The sequence below is a fragment of the Felis catus genome, chromosome D2 (assembly GCF_018350175.1).
Source record: "Felis catus isolate Fca126 chromosome D2, F.catus_Fca126_mat1.0, whole genome shotgun sequence".
Taxonomy (NCBI): Eukaryota; Metazoa; Chordata; class Mammalia; order Carnivora; family Felidae; genus Felis; species Felis catus.
The window spans coordinates 34,694,782-34,718,831 of NC_058378.1; the positions used below are offsets into that span (position 1 = coordinate 34,694,782).

The 24,050-nt window shown below is 36.0% G+C and overlaps 1 protein-coding gene across 5 annotated transcripts in view; it reads left to right on the top strand.

Moving 5' to 3' along the window:
* Nucleotides 1-24,050, top strand: part of ADK (adenosine kinase) — a 523,245-nt gene that overhangs the window by 54,062 nt on the left and 445,133 nt on the right. For 4 of the 5 annotated variants that reach the window (XM_045040997.1, XM_045040996.1, XM_019813326.3 and 1 more), the window contains one exon: nucleotides 14,775-14,828. The exons of the other annotated variant lie outside the window; for it this stretch is intronic. In XM_045040997.1, coding sequence (XP_044896932.1) covers nucleotides 14,775-14,828 — 54 coding nt within the window. The remainder of the gene's footprint in view (nucleotides 1-14,774; nucleotides 14,829-24,050) is intronic. 5 annotated transcript variants of the gene reach the window in all.

Consider the following 24,050-nt stretch of genomic DNA (forward strand, 5'->3'; position numbering starts at 1 on the left):
GCTCCAACTCAGGGCTCAGACTCACGACCTGTCAGATCATGACCTGAGCCCAAATCAAGATTTGGATGCTTAACCAGTTGAGCCACCCAGCAATTGGTGGGTAAATAAATGATTATCTTACTTTTTTCTAGGTTCAAATCTTTTGTTGATTCCTGGCTTTATTTTTTAAGTATTTAATAATTTATATAATTTATGTGATGATCTTATAATTTCTCAAGCAAGCAGTGTTTAGAATAAAAGAAAGGGTTTTTTTTTCTTTAATTTACAATTTCCTTTGATTTTATTGGCTTTCATTTATTTATTATCTTCTGCTTTTTAATCTCTTACTTGAAAGGATGCTAATTTTTTTTTTTTTACTAGGTTTATAATTAAATATACATAGTATAAACCTTGCATGCAGGGTTTATAAACATTGATGGAGAGAGACAATTCGGAAAAGTATCTTTGTAAATCTGTTATATATACAGTAAACTCTTTGTATAAAGGAACTACATTATGTTTTTGCTATTTGATAGTATAGGGATGGATACATGTTAGGTACTTGGGAGATAGCATCTGACTGAAAATTTTTTTTTTATGGAAAGTCCTTTTTAAAGTGGGATTTTAGGGGCCCCTGGATAGCTCAGTTGGTTGAGCATCTGACTCTTGATTTCGGCTCATGTTATGATCCCAGGGTCATGGGATTGTGCTCTGAGTTAGGCTCCACAGCTGAGCATGGAGCCTGCTTAAGATTCTCTCTCTCTAGGGGCGTCTGGGTGGCGCAGTCGGTTAAGCGTCCGACTTCAGCCAGGTCACGATCTCGCGGTCCGTGAGTTTGAGCCCCGCGTCAGGCTCTGGGCTGATGGCTCGGAGCCTGGAGCCTGTTTCCGATTCTGTGTCTCCCTCTCTCTGCCCCTCTCCCGTTCATGCTCTGTCTCTCTCTGTCCCAAAAATAAATTAAAAAAACGTTGAAAAAAAAGTTAAAAAAAAAAAAAGATTCTCTCTATATGAAATAAAAAAATTGAATTAAATTAAAAAATAAAGTGAGATTTTAAGTGTTCAGTGTTTAAAATGTGAGAATTGATACTATCCTTTTTTGTCTTTAGATACATATTTTTTCTTTTTTTTTTTAAGTTTATTTATTTATTTATTTTGAGGGGGGTTAGGGGCAGAGAGAGAGAGAGAATCCCAAGCAGGCTCCTTGCTGTCAGCACAGATCCCAATGTGGGGATTGATCTCACGAATTGTGAGATCATGACCTAAGTCAAAATCAAGTCTTTTGCTCAAACAACTGAGTCACACTGAGATGACTGGGTGCCACTCTGAACAGGTTTTTAAAGAATCAGAGCCATCATATGCTAATAGTCTTGACACACTGGACTGGTGCACCACAAAGAGTGGAATGTAAAGAAGGGCCATGGAAGATCCATCTGAAAAACATTCAAGAATATATGAGAAAAAAGAATATAATAAATTTTAAGAATTGTTATCTGATAAAGATAACATTTATTCAGCATGTATTAGATGTATACGGTATCAGTTTAGTCCTCTTGGCAACTTTATGAGGTAGGTATCTCATAAAGAATAAGTTAGATCTTAAGAAATTTGTTGATGTCCAAAAAACATCAATCATTGAGCAGAGATTTGAAATATAGATTTGTTTTAATTGTAACATTTGTATTATTTATTTTCTGCGAACTTACTATGGAAGTATTAATTTGAAATTAATTATATGTCCAGACTTTGGTGTAAATTATGGTAGATATGTAAAGGTTTATAAACTTAGTGAAATTGTGTTTTCCTTCAATTATAGGTATAGTGTAGGTGAGAAAAAAATGTGTAATTTGCTCTAAAAATTGTTAATATTTAGTTTTAATTGGTACATTAGTAGATGAATAAATCCTGTATGAGAGATTGAAGCACTCAACAGTTCTTCTTGACTAAGTTTTCAAACAATACACTTCTTGTATTGAGAGTTTCTAGGATAGAACAAGAATTGCCACTATTCAGAAGTATCAATTAGATAATTATTTGATATTTAAAAATTAAACTTCTTCTAGAATATACTAGTTTGTTTAAAGATTGTGAAAGCCAGTTTTTTCCTGGAGTAAGGAAAATGTAGGATCTTTATCTAATTGAAAGAATTAAGTTAGTCAATTTTGATGTGTCCAATTTGTCAAAATATAGTAACTGAAAATACGTAGGAAAACTTGAAACAAAGTAGGCTGTTGAAAATAATCTTTTCTAGCATATTGAAGAGTTACAGTGCGTATGAGGAGAGATAAAATGTGGAATGTATAATAACTGCCAGATGAGTGTTGATCTAATTATGGAGAGTAAAGGAAGAGGTTTATACAAAAGAAAGTGGAGGAATATATAAGACAGGTTTGTTTTGATTTTTCCTGACACTAGGTAAATACTATAGAAGTAAAGGTATGAAGAGAATTAATGTCATGGTAATCGGGAAGTAAAAATCCTCATTACAAATGAAAATAGTTTTAAGAAAGGAAGCTAGAGTAGTTGAGGAAATATATTTTTCTTATGAATCCAAATCTTTAATAATGTAATCATACAAACCTTAGGTAAGTCTTGATTAACGTAAGCATGCATGAAAGACATTACTTAATGTTTACTCCAAAAATACTCAAAGTAATAATAGTTGGTTGGAAATTTCAGTGCTGATTATTCAATACCAAAAATTTACAGTTGAATTATTTGTATAAATCAGGATGAATTATTTCTGTAAATAAATATATATTAGTTTGAAGTAAAACAATATTTGGAGTATCAAGTGATACTCCATATATAAGGTTAAAAGGCTATAATTGTTTTGTTTCATTATTAATTAAAAAAATTTTTTTTAAATGTTTATTTTTGAGAGAGAGAGAGAGGGAAACACAGAATCTGAAGCAAGCTCTAACTGAAATTGCGCACTTAACTGACTGAACCACCCAGGTGCCCCTATAGTTAATTCTTTATAAAGCTATTTTTCAGTATTTTCTTCTCCATGTTTTAGCATTATGGTTTGTATATTTAGGTCTTCAACTGACTTGAATAGATTTCTGTATATGATGTGAAGTGGGGATCCAGTTAATTTTTTTTTTTTTCCTCAAGTGAAATCAAGTATTCTATCACTGTATTGTGATAGTCCCAGTCTTTACCCATTGATCTGCAATGCCAATTTTTATTTGTCTATAGCTTGGTTTCTAGGTATTCCATCCTTTTCTGCTTGTCTGTTTGTCCTTGAACTAATGCAGCTTTATTTTTATTTTGTTACAACACTTTATAATAAATCTTGATGTTTGATAGGACAGGTCCCTACACTTTGTTCTTATTCAAGAATTTTCTTAATTATTCTTGGCTCTTTCCTTTTGTGCATAAATTTTAGAATGAGTTTGTCAAGTACTTAAAAAATTCTTTTTGGGGTTTTTGTTTAGGATTGCATTGCATTTTTAGATTAATTTGGAAAAATGAGATCTTTACCATGTAAGTTTTTCTATTTATGCATATATATTTCTATTTTTTCCTCTAGCTATTTTGTATATTTTAGTAACATGTAGTCTCTAAGTACATTAAATACAGGATTACAAAATGGTTAGGTTTTTTTTTGTTTGTTTAAAAAAATTTTTTTTAATTCTTTAAATGTTTTTATTTATTTTTGAGACAGAGAGAGGACACAGAACATGAGCAGGAGAGAGAGGGAGACACAGAATCCGAAGCAGGCTCCAGGCTCTGAGCTGTCAGCACAGAGCCTGACGCGGAGCTTGAACTCACGGACTGTGAGATCATGACCTGAATTGAAGTTGGTTGCTTAACCAACTGAGCTACCCAGGCGCCCCTGTTTGTTTTAGACTTCCACATCTTATGGTAGTGATCATTGCTAAGTTTGTTAGGTTCAAAAATTATAAAAATAATTGTGTTTGGGGAAAAATGCAAACCATGCAGAAGTGATTAAAAGAAAAATCTGGGGCAAATTATTATCTCTACAGCAATACTGTCCATTAGAATTTTCTGCGATGATGGAAACGTTGTATGTCTGTACTGTTCAATATGGTAACCATTAGTCACATTTAGTTTTGAACATTTGAAGTGTGGTTAGTGCAACTGATGAATTGAAATTTAAAATTTTATTTGATTTTAATTAAGTTTTTAAAAATTTATTTGTTGTTTTTAGTAATCTGTACACCCAACGTGGGAGTTGAGCCCACGATCCCGAGTTCAATAGTCATACTCTCTTCTGATATAGTCAGCCAGGCACCTCTAATTAATTAAATTCAAATAGTGATATGCGGTTAGTTGTTACAATATTAGTGCAGCTTAGGTCTTACTGCAGTATTGTACAGTTTTCTTCTAGGTGTACATTTTTGGTGAGGTTTATCCTGGGTATTTTATTTTATTTTATTTTTATTAAAAAAAATTTTTTTTAACATTTATTTATTTTTGAGAGGGTGGGAGACACAATCTGAAACAGGCTCCAGGCTCTGAGCTGTAAGCACAGAGCCTGACGTGGGGCTCGATCTCACGGACTGTGAGATCATGACCTGAGCCGAAGTCGGACTCTTAACCGACTGAGCCACCCGGGTGACTCCCTAGGTATTTTAAAAGTAAAGTTATTGCTATTGTGAGTAGAATATTTTTTCAGTAACATTTTTTCGATTATTGCTGGTATTTGGAAATGCTCCTGAATTTTGTGTATTTTCTTTAACTTGGTTACCTGTTACCTGCATTAAAAGAAAGATGGTCCTTGGCTCTTCTGATTCTCTCTTTCAGAATTCCAGATTCTTAGATTTTGGGATAAAGCAGCATTAGGGATGTTGTTGAGGGATGGTGGTGTTGAGGGATGGTGACCTGATCATGCAGTTTGGAGAAAGTTCAATAATATTTTACTGTTATAAAGGTAAGTTTAATGATTGATTAATGAAGGGGGCAAAGGAGTCAGGGATGACATTCCAACTTTTGGTTTTGGTGGTATTTACGATTGAGTTAGGGAGTATGAGAGAATGACATGTTAGAGGGAGTGGATAGATTGAGTTCAGTTTTGTTCATGCATGAGATGCATATGTGATATTCAGGTGGATTTGATTTATGTTTCTGGTGGGTAGAGGATTCATGGCTGGAGGGAAGTATAATAAATAAGCATTATACTTAATTTTACCTTGATATAATGCCATTCAATGAAGGTTAGCTGTTATTATACTATTATCAGCATCATCATCATCATCACCACCAAAATTATTAAATAGGTGTTATATAAAGCAACCAATGGGGCACCTGGCTGGCTCAGTCAGAAGAGTGTATGACTCTTGATTTGGGGGTCATGAGTTTGAGTCGCACATTGGACATAGAGATTATATATGTATGTAGGTACATACATATGTATAAATAAAAAATAAAAAATAAAAGCAACCAATAGTTAAGCCTTTCAGAGAAAGGGTAAAAGTGAAGGCAGTGGGTTGGAAGATAGAACACTGAATAAATGGATAGATGAAGAAGAATTGATTATGGAAGGGGCTGAAGAAGAAATAGTGAGTTTTTAGCAGAACTAAAACAGGATCTCATGAAGTCATTGAGTTTGTATGACAGAGTGGTTAATAGTATCAAACGTAAGAGAGATGCCTAGTAACATAAAACCTACAAGAATTTAGTGGATTTAATAATAGGATGTCAGCAGTGACCTCAGGTAGGTAAATCACGGTGGAATGATAAGGGACAGAAGTCAAATCGAAGAGTTTAAGAAATAAATGACAGGTGTGATGTAAAGTGGCCCAATTTTGTTGATATGGCCCAGTGGCCAAGCAGTAACATCTTCCAAGTCAGATTTTAAATTTCCTTTAATGAAAATACGTGGCTAGTCATTTTGAATAATTATCAGTGATTTTTAAAAATAAAAACATAAGTGGGGTGCCTAGGTGGCTCAGTCAGTTAAGTGTCTGACTTTGGCTCAGGTCGTGATCTCATGGCTGGTGAGTTCGAGTCCCGTGTTAGGCTCTGTGCTGGCAGCTGCTTTAGATTCTGTCTCCCTCTCTCTCTGCCCCTTGCTGCTGTACTCACTCTCTCTCTCTTTCTCTCTTTCAAAACTAAACAAACATTAAACAAAATTAAAAATAAATAAAAATAAAAACTTAAGCAAAGAAAATTTAATAATATAAAGAGTGTAGTTCTATTTAAGTGTAAATCTAGTTTCTTTTTCTTCAGCCTTCTGTAATTGAGTTTTAATCCTCATTTAGTTTACTAGTGAGAATTTAAAATGTTATTTTTATAAATCTTGTAACTTTTTGCTATTATTTTCGTTCTAATCCAGTGGTTTACTTTTTAATCTGTTTCTTGGTAAGCCTCTTAAAACATTGCTGTGGTGATTAACACTTTTGGCCTCCCTTTTTCCTTTCCAACATGTTTTGATATGTTTATTTTTTAATTGCTAGGGGTAATTAAACATGTTTAAAATCTTACCATACCCATACTGTCTGATTGATTCTACCAATTCTATAAAATTTTGCATACTACTATTAGGATTCTTTGGACCATGTGGACCATTTATGTGTTCTGATATTTAATTATAAACCTAAATAACAGTGCCATTTTCCCATTGCCCATGATGGGAATGCCATGATGGGATTTTATTCTTGTGTGCTTCCTTTAATAGCTCGGATAGGGTTGAAGGAAAGTACTCCCCCTTGTCCTCTCCTACTTCTTGCCCTCCTCCCTTCTTTCTCTCTTTTCCCTCTTCCTCCTTTCCTTCCTTCTCTCTTTTTTCCTATCCACTTGTCACCTGTTGCTGTCAATATTTATACAATACAAATATTTTTTAAAAATTTATTTTAAAAATTTTACACAAAAAAAGTTTGAACTAATCTTCGGAGGCTTAAATGTTCATTGGTTGAAAAATTTAAGTGAAAACTACATCCAGAAGAATATTATAACCCCATTCTAAAGTATTATATCTATTTGTTTTTAATGTGATTTTTCTAGTTTCAAAAGTAAAACATGCTAATTATTTACATTTCGAAAAAGCACAAAGAAGAGAATAAAAATAATCTGTAATGCTATATAACATTTTGGTGTTATGTTTCCAATTCTTTTGGGAGTATATTGCCATTTTTCCTTTTTTTTTTTTTTTTTAAATTTAGTGCTGACCTGTTTCCCAGTGGTGTTATAACTTACTCATAAATCTACTACTTTCTGGATAATGTTTGCTTCCACTTTTCCTTAAATAATGCTCGCATTGACATCCTTGTACCCAACTGTCTGATGTCTTCTTAATGGAAATTTGTAGTTATGCAATTGTTTCAAAATGTGAACAGTTTCAATTGCTTTCCTTCTCTATTTAAGCTAGATGAATTAGTCATTTTATTGAGGTGCAAGCATTACAGGAAAGGGAAGAGAGGTGAGTATTGCATGTAAATGTGTCGGCACCTCTCATGTATTATCTTATTTGATCCACATAGCAACATGAGATAGGTAGTTTTATCCTTCTTAGAGAAATTAAATGGCTTGTCTACTTCCAAAAGCTAATCAATGGCTGAATCAGGACAGTAACACAGGTCTTAGACTTGCAATCTAATGTTCTTTCACTTAGAGGTTCTCTGCAGAGGCTAGAGGCAGGATAAATTCTGTGCTTTCATGTATTGTCTCCACCTTCCTTATCTTCTGATAGGAGTAGGCACTTGTCTTTATCCTCTGGCAACTTCAGACAGAAAAAAGGTTGAGAACTACCAGTATACCATTTTGCTGTCTCTGACTTTCTAGGGACCATGTTTATGTTTGAATTTAAAAAATGAATATAAAAACAGAACATCTATCTAATCATGTCTTTTGGAAACAAAATCCAACTAAAAAATAGGCTGTACTTAGTATCATTTTAGGAAAGACATGGTAGAAAGTAGAGGTATGTACATTTTAGTGAGAACTAGCTCCATTTCATTAGTAGGGGTTATGGTCCTGATGGTATATTTACCTTTATATTTATAATTTATACTTTGCCTACTTTCAAAATGAATGTGAGGCATTTGTTAGTTAACACATAATTTTTACAATTATAGGTTTGTACTATTTTTTTATGTACATTTTAAAGGTGTTTTGGAAAGTTTTTGTTTCCTTAAAAATAACCATCTATATAGAGTTTGGTTGTAGTTTATGAGCTTTGGAAATATATTTAAATTGCGTGGAGGAACAAATAATCTTTCTCTATTAGTGCCTTTTTTCTAATTTGCAAATTAAATCAGTGTTCCATTTTAAAAATTAGAATAATTTTCAACATAATTATATATGTATATATATATATATATATATATATATATATATATATATATATATATATTAATGTTTATTTTTGAGAGAGAGCGAGAGAGACAGGGTGCAAGTGATGGAGGAGCAGAGAGAAAGAGAGACACAGAATCCGAAGCAGGCTCCAGGCTCTGAGCTGTCAGCACAGAGCCCGATGTGGGGCTCGAACTTAGGAACCATGAGATCATGACCTGAGTCGAAGTTGGTTGCTTAACCAACTGAGCCACCCAGGTACCACATAAAATTAGAATAATTTTCTTTTGGGCGGGTAGATAATTAATAACAATAGGTTATTCTAGTGACTTTTCATATAGTTTATTAACCTAGCTAAAATTGGGTAAAGTGAGTATAAGGGAGAGTTCTATGAAAAATGCAGATCTAGATGGAAGTTTATGAATATACACATCAATATATTTATGGAAATATGTAAATAAATAAACACATACATAGGCATATGTGTAGTAAAGAATTTGGCCTTGTCCAAAGAGATGTCTGACCTTTGGCCCCAGCTTCTGAGAGGTAATCTACATCATACCTGATAGAAGTGTCATTTTGTTTAGGACAGGGCTGGCCACACCCCACAGAGTGACCAGTTATGTGATTTAGGGTTAAACTTTGGGTCATATGATATCAGTGGACCTGAAGACTGAGTTAACCATTGAGTCAGTCAGTTGATCAATCATGCCTATGTAGTGAAGCCCCAATAAAAAATACGGATATTGAAGCTTGGGTGAGCTTCCCTTGTTGGCAGTACTGCGTACCTTATAGTCACATATCAACAATGGTCTATATGGTCAACATACTGATGTCAGGACAGACTTCCCATTTGGAACCCTCCCAGACACTGCTCTATATGTCTTTTCCCTTGGACTTTGACCTGTATCCTTTTCTTATAATCCATAACTGTGAGTGTAATAGTTTTCAGGGAGTACTGTGAATCCTTCTAGTGAATTATTGAGCCAGAGGGTGGTTTTGGGAACTTCTAGAACTTGCAGTTGGTGTCAGAAGTGATGATAGCCTTTTTTTTTTTTTTTTTTTTTAATATTTATTTTGTGAGAGTGAAAGCAGGGGAGGGACAGAGAAGATCACATGCAGGCTCCATGCTCAGTGTGGAGACCTCCACAGGGCTTGATCTCATGACTATGAGATCATGACCTGAGCCAAAATCAAGAGTTGATTGCTCAACTGACTGAACCACTTGGGAACCCCAGAAGTGAGGATAATCTTGGGTACTGTTTCCTCAAATCTCACATTTTGGCTAACTCTAAAATGCAGTGTGTAAGAGTCAAGGAAGAGATAAGGAAGAGAAAATTGAATAAAAAAAAACCTAGCCTGGGTGGCTCTCTTGTTTAAGCGTCTGACTTTTGATTTTGGCTTAGGTCATGATCTCACAGTCATGAGATCGAGCCCCATGCTGGGCTCCATGCTGAAGCTGAAAAATTAAGGCTTTTGAGATATGATAAAAGTTACCTGGTTTGGGGCAGAAGGAAATCAGATGAGAGAAAGAAATGATACGGGAAGAGTAACTACTTTGAAGTTTGTTTGGAATTAGAGAGCTAATTTGCTTGGAGAATAGTTCAAAATGAATCTTGTACATTTATTCTTGAGGTTCTGGAGATGTACTCAGTCCATTGAGAGAGTAAAATTTCCTGTTTGCTGATTTAATCAAAATCAGGTCTATCCTTCCTCATCTGCTTCTTGCCTATTTGGACTCCATTTTTTTTTTTTTTTTTTTTCTGGCCTCCACCATTTTCTTTAAATTCTTATCCTGAGACTTTAGAAGAGAAGGTTTTGTTGTTTTGTTTTGTTTTTTAATAGGAAAGGAACAGAGAAGAGAGATGAAATGGGGAAGGAAGAGAAAACAGATAAAAGCTCTCCCTTTTTTTGACTCTTTTAGGAAGGAGACTTTCTACTGTTTTGTTTGAACACTGTACATAGCTTTATCATAACCTTATCACACCACATTTATTTTTACTCTTACTCATTTACTGCATTGTGAGGTCCTTAAGTGCAAAAAATATTTGTTATTCTCTATCACTAGCCAGCTGGAGAAGGAAAATAACATTAATTGATTTGCTATTATCTATGTACAAAACACTTTGTTGAGACATAGATATCATCAAATCCACTAGTTTCAAAAAACTTTCATAAAAATGTTTTAATAAACATTAATAAGTTTCCTTACTAAGTTAATATTTATGATTTATAATGCTAAATAAAACTGATAAATCACTCTTAGTGGACTCTAAATACCATACGGCTTTGATACCTACCATAATCCATTTATTTAAAAAATTTTTTTTACCATCATTCATTTATAAAAAGACACAAACAAGCTCTTATTATTTTTTTTAAACATTTATTCAGCTTTTGAGAGACAGAAAGAGACAGAGAGTGAGTGGGAGAGGGGCAGAGGAAGAGGGAGACACAGAATCCAAAGCAGGCTCCTCTGAGCTGTCAGCACAAAGCCTGATGTGGGGCTGAAACTCACAAACTGTGACATCATGACCTGAGCTGAAGTTGGCCACTTAACGGACTGAGCCACCCAGGTGCCCCCAAACTCTTTTCTTAACATTGAAAAATTTTATATTCCTTTCTCTATTTAAATTTATGTTTGTATTATACTTTTTCCTTCCAGATTTTATCCTTATGTAATGTATTTTTGTGCATGAATTATATTTTTATGTAATATGCATATATTAGGAAGGTAATATATTTTTATACATTAAAGTCTTTTGTGCATATTTATCACCCTATCAGGTCTCTGCCACAAATATATGCCTGTAAATTGAATTTAAAGATATCTCCTAGGGGGCTCCTGAGTGATTGAATTGGTTAAGCGTCCTACTCTTGATTTCTGCTCAGGTTGTGATCTTGCCATTTATGAGATGGAGCCCTGTGTTGGTCCCCATGCTGACATTGCGGAGCCTGCTTGGGAGTCCCTCTCTCCTTCTCTCTGTGCCCCTCTCCTGCTCACGTGCATGTGTACACTCCTTCTCAAAAAATAAATTAAAAAACTTAAAAATCTATTCATTAAATTGTAATTAACATATAGTTAGTAAAATAACGTAAATGTATTAAAATGTTGAGTAATTTTTTTTTTTTTAATTTTTTTCAACGTTTATTTATTTTTGGGACAGAGAGAGACAGAGCATGAACGGGGGAGGGGCAGAGAGAGAGGGAGACACAGAATCGGAAACAGGCTCCAGGCTCTGAGCCATCAGCCCAGAGCCCGACGCGGGGCTCGAACTCACGGACTGCGAGATCGTGACCTGGCTGAAGTCGGACGCTTAACCAACTGCGCCACCCAGGCGCCCCTTAAAATGTTGAGTAATTATTAAACAAGAAAAAATCTTATTGGAAATGCATCTTTTAATGAGGTGGATGAAGCTAATCTAATTTTTTTGCTTTTAGTTCAGCCTTTCTTGGATAAATAATGCTCATTGCTGCAGTTAGACAATGTTCAGCATCAATTTTATTTTCCTTTTTTCTTTTAGAGATGTGAAGAGGTTCAGGATAGGCCCCCCCCTCAGAATGTGCCACTTTGGCGTGTGGATTATTTTGAGCTGAAGACACTTAAGACCTTGTGGGCTCAAGAGGAAGTAGTTTCCTTCCCTAACCACATGGAAGAATCTACACTGAGAGTCTTTCCAAGAATAAGGGTTATTAACAGAGATAAATTTTATCTGAGTGACCCATCTATATGGTAGGGCACACATCTAATTACCAAACATCTCTTATCACCCTTTGAAGTACATTCCTTTCCTTGAAATCCCAGACCCTTACTCCCTCTCCTTAGTTCAGAATGACAGGTATACCTCATTTTGTCTGACCGACTTTGGAATTTCCATGTCTGTGTGGATTCCCCGTACATATACCTATTAAAGTTGATTTTCTCCTGTTAATCTGTCAATTTGATTCTTAGTCTGGCTAGAAGGACCTTCAAGGGCACACAGGTTCTTGCTCCCTGAGAAGGGAATGAGGAATTTTTGCTTCCTGACAGGTAGAAGTGCTGAGAAATGTGTTCACATAATTATTTGGATGGAAGTAGACAGAGCTTTGTTCCACCAGCATCACTTAATTGTTTGAGCATCTCTGTCATCAAATGGTCTATCATCAAAAATTATTTTTATTTGTCTATCAGCTGATAATTTGATTAGGTCCTTCAGTTTTTTTGAAAGCAAAGAATTAGAAACCACCTGACTTCCAGTTATTAGAGTCACTAGAGACATGCAGTTCTGGGAAATGCACCAAAAAAGACTTTAGTACGTCTTCTTAAATAGCTAGTAATCATATCTATTAGTGTTTTACTTATAGGTGTATGTTTACCTAAACAGTTTAGGACATGCTGGGGAAAGTTAAATATTGTTAATTTCAATATACCTATGTCAAAAGGATTAAAAAATTTTTTTTTAATGTTTATTTATTTTTGAAGGAGAGAGAGTGTGAGTGGGGGTGGGGGGGGCGGGCAGAGAGAGAGGGAGACACAGAATCTGAAGCAGGTTCCAGGCTCTGAGCTGTCAGCACAGAGCCTGACGTGGGGCTTGAACCCACAAATCGCAAGGTCATGACCTGAGCCGAAGTTGGATGCTCAACCGACTGAGACACCTAGGTGCCCCAAAAGTATTTTTTTTTTAAATAGAATGTTTTTATTGAGTGCCTTAAACATGTTTTAGTCAAAATCATTCATTCAGTTGAAGGCCACTGTCTGCCGTGGAACGATTGGTAAAACTGTTCTTCATTGTCAAACAAATCAGATTTGCTTTCATGATAGAAAAAGTCTGGCTTCAGTTTTCAGTTCAAATAAATGATTTGATTTTTGTTTCTGTGACAACCATGTTCTGATAGTTAATCCTCAGTAGATAAATGGAAGGCAAGGAACCTTGTTTAAAATTATTGCTTCTGGGGCGCCTGGGTGGCGCAGTCGGTTAAGCATCCGACTTCAGCCAGGTCACGATCTCACGGTCCGTGAGTTCGAGCCCCGCGTCAGGCTCTGGGCTGATGGCTCAGAGCCTGGAGCCTGTTTCCGATTCTGTGTCTCCCTCTCTCTCTCTGCCCCTCCCCCGTTCGTGCTCTGTCTCTCTCTGTCCCAAAAATAAATAAAAAACGTTGAAAAAAAAATTAAAATTATTGCTTGGAAGAAGTAAGTTGACTCTTGTTTTTTTTTTTTTAATTTATTTTAATGTTTATTTATTCTGTGTGTGTGTGTGTGTGTGTGTGAGAGAGAGAGAGAGAGAGAGAGAGAGAGAGAGCGCGCGCACATGGGGGATGGGGGGAATGAGTGGGGGAGGGGCAGAGTGGAAGAAAGACACAGAATCCGAAGGAGGCTCCAGGCTCCAAGCTGTCAGCACAGAGCCCAGTGCGGGGCTCGAACCCACAAGTCGTGAGATCATGACCTGAGCCTAAGTTGGATGCTTAACTGACTGAGCCACCCAGGTGCCTGAAAAGATAAACTTTTTAAAGAAAACTGTAATCAACTTGTGCCCTATTCTATAATATACCTGGAAATAGAATATCCTACGACAGATAGTTCCCCATTGATAATTTGTGGCTTCATTCTTTACAGAAATAATGTATAAAACAGGAATTCCTGTGGGCAGTTTATGGTACTTTACTTACAGAGGTTTGAAGATAAAAATATTATGAACCATTTCTTGTTTAGCACTTCAGAGGTTTTTATATCCCAGCCAATGTAGTACAGTTCTATTTAGGATGTGTGAGAGGTTTGCCATTCTTTTCATAAAGTGGGTAAAGGGACTTGTGAAAGGGGAGGCAAGAAAGGAGGCTCTACATGCATGACCTTTCCACTTAAACCCCTGACCCATTGTCAGGCAGCTTAGTTTTAGGAAAGAATTGAACACAAGTGGGAATTGAAGACCTGGGAATTGCCATCCAATGTTTATTTTTCTCTGTATACTCCTCAGAAACAGTTACCTTTAGCAGTACAAATTATATGTAATTTGAAAGATAAATGTTCTAATATTTATCGCAACTTCTGTTTTATAGACAGGGAAAGTGAGACTTAAAGAAATGAAATGATTGCCTATGGTCATTAAGCTAATAAATAACAACTTATTTTTCCTCTGTGTCATGCCACCTAAGACATAGTCTGGTGCATAGATGTTTACTGTATATTTAATGAGTGAATAACTGCTTATTGTTTTGTGAACTTCTAAATACTTATTGTAGTAATTTCTTGAATTTTGAACTACTAGAGGCATGTAACATTGCAGATTATTCACTACAGAAGAATATTGAAGATACCTTGTGTTGTCAAAGGTCAGGTTGATCCTACTTCAGTTCTTTGGATGGTGTCTGTGGCAGTGACTAATAGAACAACAAAGAACTTAGGTATTTTTCAATGTTTTATCAATGAAGACAGAGGACTGTAACAGTGTAGTAGTGCTTATTTGATAGGAGTTAACTCATTGTATGTTGATACCACAGTCAGATGTCCATGAGGCAAAGGTACTTATGTTTATATGATGTATTTTTTTGTTTCTGTGTTACAGGTATTCTCTTAAACCAAATGACCAAATCTTGGCTGAAGACAAACACAAGGAATTGTAAGTACATTAAACCCTAGGTGGTATATTGTTTATTCCTCTATGGAGGTGTATGTAAACAATCTGAGTTTTCAAATGATATAAAATATAAAGATGTAATTAACACTATTACCTTAATACTAGTAAGATTAGGATAATTTACATTACATAAGATTAACATAGGAAATAATTGTTTCTGCATGCGTGTTAAAACATGTAGTATTGCATCATCTAGACTAAGGGCATATTGGGAAATATATAATTTCATTTTCTTTCCCCAGATAAAATATTAAAGTGTTGTTAATTTTACTCAATTGACTTCCCCAACCTCATTATTAAGATGACAAAATGTAATTTTGTTTCTTTTGTTTCTTTATGAAAAGGTAAATGCCTAGTATTGATTGGCATAAGGAAAAACACTTTAAAGTTTGGTATATGAACAAAATTGTGTTCCTTTTTAAAATTTTAATGTTCTTAGGGTTCTTTCAGGGAAAAACTTGAACATATGATTCTGGGATATCTCCATTGCTATTTTTCTGCTCTGTTATAGTATATTATTTCACAGGAACTTTGAGGTTTTTAGTTAAAAATGATAGGTTTGGGAATTTTAAAATTTCATCTTAATCTTTTTAGTGTCATTGTCCAAAGGAGACAGCTATAAAATAATTTATATGCTTCTATTTTCTACTTAGTCTACTTTATTTTTCACATTGTACCATAAGAAAGTTCTGATAGCCTTAATTATTATGCAAACACAATGTCAAATAATACTGTGGAATTAAAAATTCGAGGAATCTGTGGCTGGCTATACACCTTCAGGTCGGACTACACTTATTCTAGATATCCTTATTAAGGTTCTATCCTTTAATAAATATACTCATGAATTTTACAAACTTCTGTCAGGATTTTCCTGATGTTTGACACTCCCTCATGTTAAAGATATTTTAACTTCTAACTCAGGTCCCTTATGGTTTAATTTAATGCAATCTTCAATTTGTATATATCTGTATGAAGAATAATTTTTTGTAGATAGAGTCCTTCAAGACTATTATTTTTAGACTTAGCATCAGGAATATAGTCATTGATACTGTAATAGCATTATGTGGTGACAGATGGTAGTTACACTTGTGAGCATAGCATAGCATGTAGAGATACTATAGCTATACTATGTCCTATAGCTGAAACTAATGTGAAGCTTTGTGTCACCTATAGGCAGATAAAAAGTACACACACAAAATATTTTTTTCTCAAGGTTATATAGTGATTTTTCAAAACAATTTTATTGTATTTTTTAATGTTTGTTTTTGAGAGACAGAAACACACAGTATGAGTGGAGAAGGGGCAGAGAGAGAGAGAGGGAGACACAGAATCCAAAGCAGGCCCCAGGCTCTGAGCTGTCAGCGCAGAGGCTGACTTGGGCCTGACTCACCAACTGACTGAGCCCCCCAACCACCCCAAGGTATAGCATTTTAAATATCATGGGTATTTTTATGGCCCCTTAATCAGGGGCCATTTTCTTTCATGTCTTTGAAATTACAGAACTTTGATTCTAGAAATGAGCCCTAGAACTAATATCCATTTTTTTTTTTTATAATGAATTAGGAGGGATTTATATGATAAATGACTTGCTGATAAATGACTTATACTGCTACTTACTGACAATACTGGACCAGAATCTGTTTCCTGATTCCCATTTAGGTGCTTTTTCTGTGCACCAAGCCATTCCCTAAGTATATAGTGATTTTTTTTAAAACAGTGTTGTTTTTTTTTTTTAAATTAAAAGGGTCGATATCCATTGCAATACTCAATAACTGTTTATAATGACTGTTTAATTTTATAGTATTATACTATGGTTTTAGAAACCAGCTCAGACCAATAGCCACTTATTGAGTGTGTTGAAGAAAACTTAGTCAAATATTATGTATGCCTGACTTCAAAATGCAAAGCTCTTCTCATTCTTCCAAGGAAAGGGTGTAATACAAAGCTTTTGATCAACTTGGTCCTAAAAGTTTTGAGAGATGTTTATGAAATAAGTCAATTTTATAGTTATATATAATTTAGTTTATTTTTTTTTTTAATTTTTTTTTCAACATTTATTTATTTTTGGGACAGAGAGAGACAGAGCATGAACGGGGGAGGGGCAGAGAGAGAGGGAGACACAGAATCGGAAACAGGCTCCAGGCTCTGAGCCATCAGCCCAGAGCCTGACGCGGAGCTCGAACTCATGGAGCGCGAGATCGTGACCTGGCTGAAGTCGGACGCTTAACCGACTGCGCCACCCAGGCGCCCCTAATTTAGTTTATTTACACCATACATTTACAACCATATACTATGTGAAGTAATTAAATGAATTTTTTTCTTTTTTACTTCTCAGTTCTTTGAACATACACAATCTAACTACATTTTATGTGAAATAATTTTAAAGTACTTTTTTCTTTTTTTACTCTTTCTTTGAACATTTAGCATCTTTGTCATCGACATCTTTGTCACCACTAGAACCTTTTTCTCTAGAACACATTAGTCTTCTTTGACCTAAATTGTTTGATTCCATGTATGATACTTTCATTGGGCATTTCATCCTAAGGTATAAATGCCTCTTACATGAGAAAAGTATTTTTTTTAAATTGATTTTGATATGTGGTCATTATCTTTATAACCTGTTTACTATATTGATTTTTAATTAATTTTAAAAATTTAAATCCAAGTTAGTTACATATACTGTAATAATGATTTCAGTAATAGAATTTTGTGATTCATCACTTACATATAACACTCAGTGTTCCTCCCAACAAGTGCCCTCCTTAATGTCCATCGCCCATTTAGTTCATCCCTCCACCTGACACCCTGTCAGTAACCCCCAGTTTGTTCTCTGTATTTAAGAGTCTCTTATGGTTTGTCACCCTCCCTGTTTTTATATTATTTTTGTTTCCCTTCCCCTGTTCATCTGTTTTGTTTCTTAAATTCCACATATGAGTAAATCTTACGATATTTGTCTTTCTCTGACTGACTTATTTAGTATAATACACTTCATTTCCATCCATATTGTAAATGGCAAGATTTTATTCTTTTTGATTGCCAAGTATTATTCCATCATTCATATATATATATATATATATATATATATATATATGTATATATTCCATCACATACACACACACACACACGCACACACACGCACACACACACACATACACATACACATACAGACACGCACCACATCTTCTTTATCCATTCATCAGTCGATGGATGTTTGGGCTCTTTCCATACTTTGGCTATTGTTGATAGTATTGCTATAAACATGGGGTTCATGTGCCACTTAGAATTAGCATTTTTGTATTCTTTGGATAAATACCTAGTAGTACAACTGCTGGGTCATAGGATAGTTCTATTTTTAATTTTTTGAGGAACCTCCATACTGTTTTCCAGAGGGGCTACACCAGTTTCCATTTCCAGCAACAGTGCAAAAGGGTTCCCCTTTGTCTGCATCCTTGCCAACATCTGTTGTCTGAGTTGTTAATTTTAGCCATTCATCATGATGGGTGTGAGTTGGTATCTCCTTGTGGTTTTGATTTGTATTTCCCAGATGATGAGTGATGTTGAGCATCTTTCCTTGTGTCTGTTAGCCATCTGGATGTCTTCTTTGGAAAAATGTCTATTCATGTCTTCTGCCCATTTCTTCACTAGATTATTTTTTTTTTGGCTGTTGAGTTTGATAAGTTCTTTATAGATTTTAGATACTAACCTTTTATCTGATATATCATTTGCAAACATCTTCTCCCATTCCATTGGTTGCCTTTTAGTTTTGCTGGTTATTTCCTTTGCTGTGCAGTAGCTTTTTATCTTGATGAGGTTCCAATAGTTCACTTTTGCTTTTGTTTCCCTTGGTTCTGGAGATATGTCAAATAAGAAGTTGTTGCAGCTGAGGTCAGAGAGATTGTGGCCTGTTTTCTTCTCCAGAATTTTGATGGCTTTCTGTCTTACGTTTAGGTCTTTGATCCATTTTGAGTTTATTTTTTATGTATGGTGTAAGAAAGTGGTCCAGGTTCATTCTTCTGCATGTTGCTGTCCAGTTTTCCCAGCACCACTTGCTGAAGAGACTGTCTTTATTCCATTGGATATTCTTTCCTGCTTTGTCAAAGATTAGTTGGCCATATGTTTGTGGGTCCATTTCTGGGTTCTCTATTCTGTTCCATTTTTCTGTGTACTTGTTTTTTTTTGCCAGTACCGTATTATCTTGATGATTACAGCTTTGTAATACATCTTGAAGGCCAGAAATGTGATGCCTCCAGCTTTGGATTTTCTTTCAACATTACTTTGACTATTCGGGGCCTTTTCTGGTTCCATACAAATTTTGGAATTGTTTGTTCTAGCCTTCTGTGAAGAATGCTGTGTTATTTTGTTAGGATTGCATTGGATATGTAGATTTCTTTGGGTAGTATCGACATTTTAACAATATTTGTTTTTCCAATCCAAAAGCATGGAACGTTTTTCCATTTTTTTGTGTCATCTTCAAAAAGCTTTTTTTTTCATAAGCCTTCTATAGTTTTCAGTGTATAGATTTTTCAGTTCTTTGGTTAGGTTTATTATTAGGTATTTTATGGTTTGGTGCAATTGTAAATGAGATCAATTCCTTGATTTCTCTTTCTGCTGTTTCATTATTGGTGTATAGAAATGCGACCAATTTCTGTACATTGATTTTATATCCTGCGGCTTTGCTGAATTCATGTATCAGTTCTAGCAGTTTTTTTGTAGAGTCTTTTGGGTTTTCCACATAGGAGTATCATGTCGTCTACGAAGAGTGAAGGTTTGACTTCCTCCTTGCTGATTTGGATGCCTTTTATTTCTTTCTGTTGTCTGATTGCTGAGGCTAGGACTTTAAATCCTATGTTGAATAACAGTGGAGAGAGTGGACATCCCTGTCATGTTCCTGACCTGAGGGAGAAAGTTCTCAGTTTTTCCCCATTGAGGAGGATATTAGCTGTGGGTCTTTTGTATATGGCCTTTATATGAGGTCTAAAATGAGTCTCTTGTAAGCAGCATGTAGATGGGTCTTATTTTCTTATCCATGCTGATACACCCTGTGTCTTTTGATTGGAGCGTTTAGTCCATTGACATTTAGACTGGGTACTGAAGGATATGAATTTAGCACCATGTTGCCTGTTGAATTGGTGTTTCTGGTGATGTTCTCTGGTCCTTTCTATTCTTTGTTGCTTTTGGTCTTTTTATTTTTGTTTTGTCTTTTCTCTGCTCAAAGAATTTAAGAATTTAAGTATCCTCCTTAAAATTTCTTGCAGAGCTGGTTTAGTTTTTGTTTGGGAAACTGTCTTTCCTTCTATTTTGAATGACAGCCTTGTTGGATAAAGAATTCTTGGCTATGTATTTTTCTGATTCAGCACATTGAATATATCCTGCCACTACTTTCTGGCCTGCCAAGTTCTGTGGATAGGTCTACTGAGAACCTGATCTGTCTTCCATTATAGGTTAAGGACTTTTTTCCTTTGCTGCTTTCATAATTTTTTCCTTTTCTGTGTATTTTGTGAATTTTACTATGGTATGCCTTGGTGATGGTCAGTTTTTGTTGAATCTAATGGGGTTCTCTGTAATTCTTGGATTTTGATATCTGTGCCATTCCCCAGATTAGTACAGTTTTCCACTAAAATTTGCTCACATAAACCTTCTGCACCTTTTTCTCTCTCTTCATATTCTGGGACTTCTATGATTCAGATGTTATTCCTTTTTAATAAGTCTGTGAGTTCTCTAAGTCTTGTATCATGATCTTTTGCCTTTATTTCCCTCTTTTTTTCTGCTTTTTTATTCTCCATAATTTTATCTTCTGTATTGCTGACTCGCTGGTCTGCTTTGTCCATCCTTGCTGTCATGGCATGCGTTTGAGATTGCATCTTGGTTATAGCATTTTTAATTTCAGCCTAAATTTTATTTCTTTTATCTCTGCAAAAAAGGGTTCTCTGGTGTCTTCTATGCCTTTTTCAAGTCCACCTGGTATTCTTATTATCGTGTTTCTAAATTCTGGTTCAGACATCTTACTTATATCTATGTTAAGTCCCTGGCTTTCATTTTTTCCTATTCTTCTTTTGGGGTGAATTCCTTTGTCATTTTGGAGGAAGAAAAAAATTAATAACATTAAAAATAAAAATTAAAAACAAAACAAAATCAAATAAAGGAAGCTAGATTCTAGGTATGTTTTGGTCTGCTTGTTGAAAGAAGCTTGATAGAGAAATAAGGGAAAGGTAGGAAAAAATTTAAAACTTAAAAAAATTATATAATAAAATAGAAAAAATAAAATAGAATAAAGAAGTAAAGAAATAAAAAATAAAGTAAAAAATAAATTTTTCCCATTCTGTATCCAAGAAAGGAAAAAAAAGAAAGATAAAACAATTTAAGCAAAAACAGAAGCAAAGAAAATGAACAAATAAATGAACCAGAAAACAGAATGAAACTCGAATGAAGTTACGTCCAGTTTCCCCTAGAACTCAAACTATGAAGCACTCTATAGTTTGAACACTAAGCAGATGGAGTGACTTGTGCTGGTATTCCTGTGGGATGTGCTTGGAGGGTGCAGTTGGGCAGGGCTTGGTGTAATGGCTCTGTTCTCCATTAGGTGGCGCTGTTTAGCTTACTGGGGTGGATCAGTGTGCATGCATGCATTCATGGGAGATGTGGAAATGAATGGCTTCACCCAGCTCCGTAGTCTGGCGCAGAAACTTCATACTGTCACCGACCTACGATCAAGCTCCTTTGTCTCAGCCCTCCATCCACTCCCTGCCTGTATCCTGCCTGTGTCCAAGCTGTCTGTCTGGCAGGCAGCACTTCCTTCCAGAATTTTATCTCAGATGGTGTGTTTGAAAACCCCACACTTCAGGGGCACCTAGGTGACTCAGTCGGTTAAGCGTCTGACTTCAGAAGCTCAGGTCATGATCTCCCGGTTCATGAGTTTGAGCCCTGCATTGGGCTCTGTGCTGACAGCTCAGAGCCTGGAGCCTGCTTCAGATTCTGTGTCTCCCTCTCTCTCTGCCCCTCCCCTGCTCACACTCTGTCTCTCTCTCTCAAAAATGAATAAACTTGGGGCGCCTGGGTGGCTCAGTCGGTTGAGCATCCGACTTCGGCTCAGGTCATGATCTCGCAGTCGGTGGGTTCGATCCCTGCGTCAGGCTCTGTGCTGACAGCTCAGATCCTGGAGCCTGTTTCCAATTCTGTTTCTCCCTCTCTCTCTGCCCCTCCCCCAGTCTCACTTTGTCTCACTCTGTCTCTCAAAAATAAATAAATATTTTTAAAAAATTTAAAAAAAATGAATAAACTTAAAAAAAATTAAAAAAAACAAGCAAACCCCATACTTCAGAGACCCATGCCAGCTCTCTTGGGGAGGGTCTTTCTGAGCAATGGCTGGGTGCTAGTTTGCCCCAGAAAATGTTTGTGTGATTGCGCAGTGGCAGAGGTTCAGAGATTACGGCAAATCACAACACACATCTGGCACCAGGTTTTGCTGAACTGTGGTGTCTTTGTTCCTGAACCAGTAAATGTGGCTGCTTTCTGGGGTCTGCTGGGACCTTTGCCTGTGGGGAGGCCATATGGTCTCTACCAAATGCATTCCAAGCAGGGAAACCACTTCTCCCAATGTAGCACACAGACCCCTCATACCGTGCTGCCTGCTCCTGGGGATTTGACCTACTTCCTCACCAGAACACTATCGGGCACTAAGCTCTGAAACTTCGGACTCTGTGCTCCACTGTTTATAGAATCCTGGTGGTACTGAAACCCTCTTCTTTCTCACTGTCAGTGGTTTTGGGGAACAGATTTCTTGTTCAGTTCCGTGCAACTGTTTTCACTCTTTCTCTTTCTCCAGTTGCTTTGAGGGGGAGTGCTTTTCTTGCACGATCCAGATGTGCAGTTCTCTTCCCCTTCCTTTTTCTCTCTGTCCTCCCTCTATGAAAATGGCTCCCTACCCTCCACGGCTTTTCTCTCCCCTGTTCACCTCTCCACACCACGTACCTGCTGAGTTCTGTGGCTCAAGTTAATGCAGATCATTGTGTTGTTCCTCAGATCAATTTCTTTATGTGTTCAAAATGGTTTCGTGCAGATCTAGCTGCGCTTCAGGGATGAGACAAGCTCAGGACTCCATGTTGCTCTGCCATCTTAACTCTTCCCCCTACTCTATTGCTTTTTAAAATTGATCTTTAAAAAAGCTGTAACATATACCATTTGTGCCTGCAAAGCTGTGCCTCCAGGAGTACCTTGTAAATGTATGTCAGATTTATTTTGCTCATTTTTTAAACCAATACCATCAGGTGACTTCTGTGAGAATCTCAAATGAACATTGATCGAATTTATTTCAGGCAACCACAAATAGTTCTCACCTTCTCTGTGACCAGAGTTTATCCTGTTTGGTGAACTTTTGACTGTGCTTTCACTTTAAAATTCTAGGATTTCATAGTTTCTTCACATCTGTTGTTATACCTGGATCATGAAACTTCTGGAATATTTGCTTAAATATTTTACTATTTCAAAGAAAATTATTAACCCTGACATAAAGAAGAAGTCATTATAAGAGATAATTTTGGGATTAAACTTGGATTTATATTCATGTATGTATGACGGATGAATGAAAAATATATGTCATTATTGATAAAATCTTAAAACCTTTAAAGGATTAATCCTGGGCTCCTGGGTGGTTCAGTCGGTTAAGTGTCTGACTTCAGCTCAGGTCATGATCTCCTGGTCCTCACGGTCCGTGGGTTCAAGTCCTGCACCAGGCTCTGTTCTGACAGTTCAGAGCCTGGAGCTGCTTCAGATTCTGTGTTTCCTTCTGTCTCTCTGCCCCTCCCCCTGCTCGTGCTCTCTCCCTCTCTCTCAAAAATAAATAAACATTAAAAAGAAAATTAAACTAACTTGCAATTTTCTGCTTTTGAAGAAATGTGTACTGCCTTGGACTTAGCATTAGAAGAAATTTATGTATGAATTTTGTCATAGATTACAACCTTGGTGTATCAGTTCCACTATGAGTGTTAAGAAATAAAGGAATGTACTGTAGGAATTAAACCTTGTTCAGTTGTGGAAAAAACTAGGGAAGTAAAGGCTCACAAAGAATCAGAGAAAAGTCCAGTCCTGGTTCAGTTTCATGAGTTGAAGCTTTCAAAAATCCACCTGCTGGAGTAAACTGTAAAGGAGGCTGGTAGGTTGTTGGCTCTTTGCAGCTACCACCTCTCAAGTTTCAGTGGAGCATCTGGT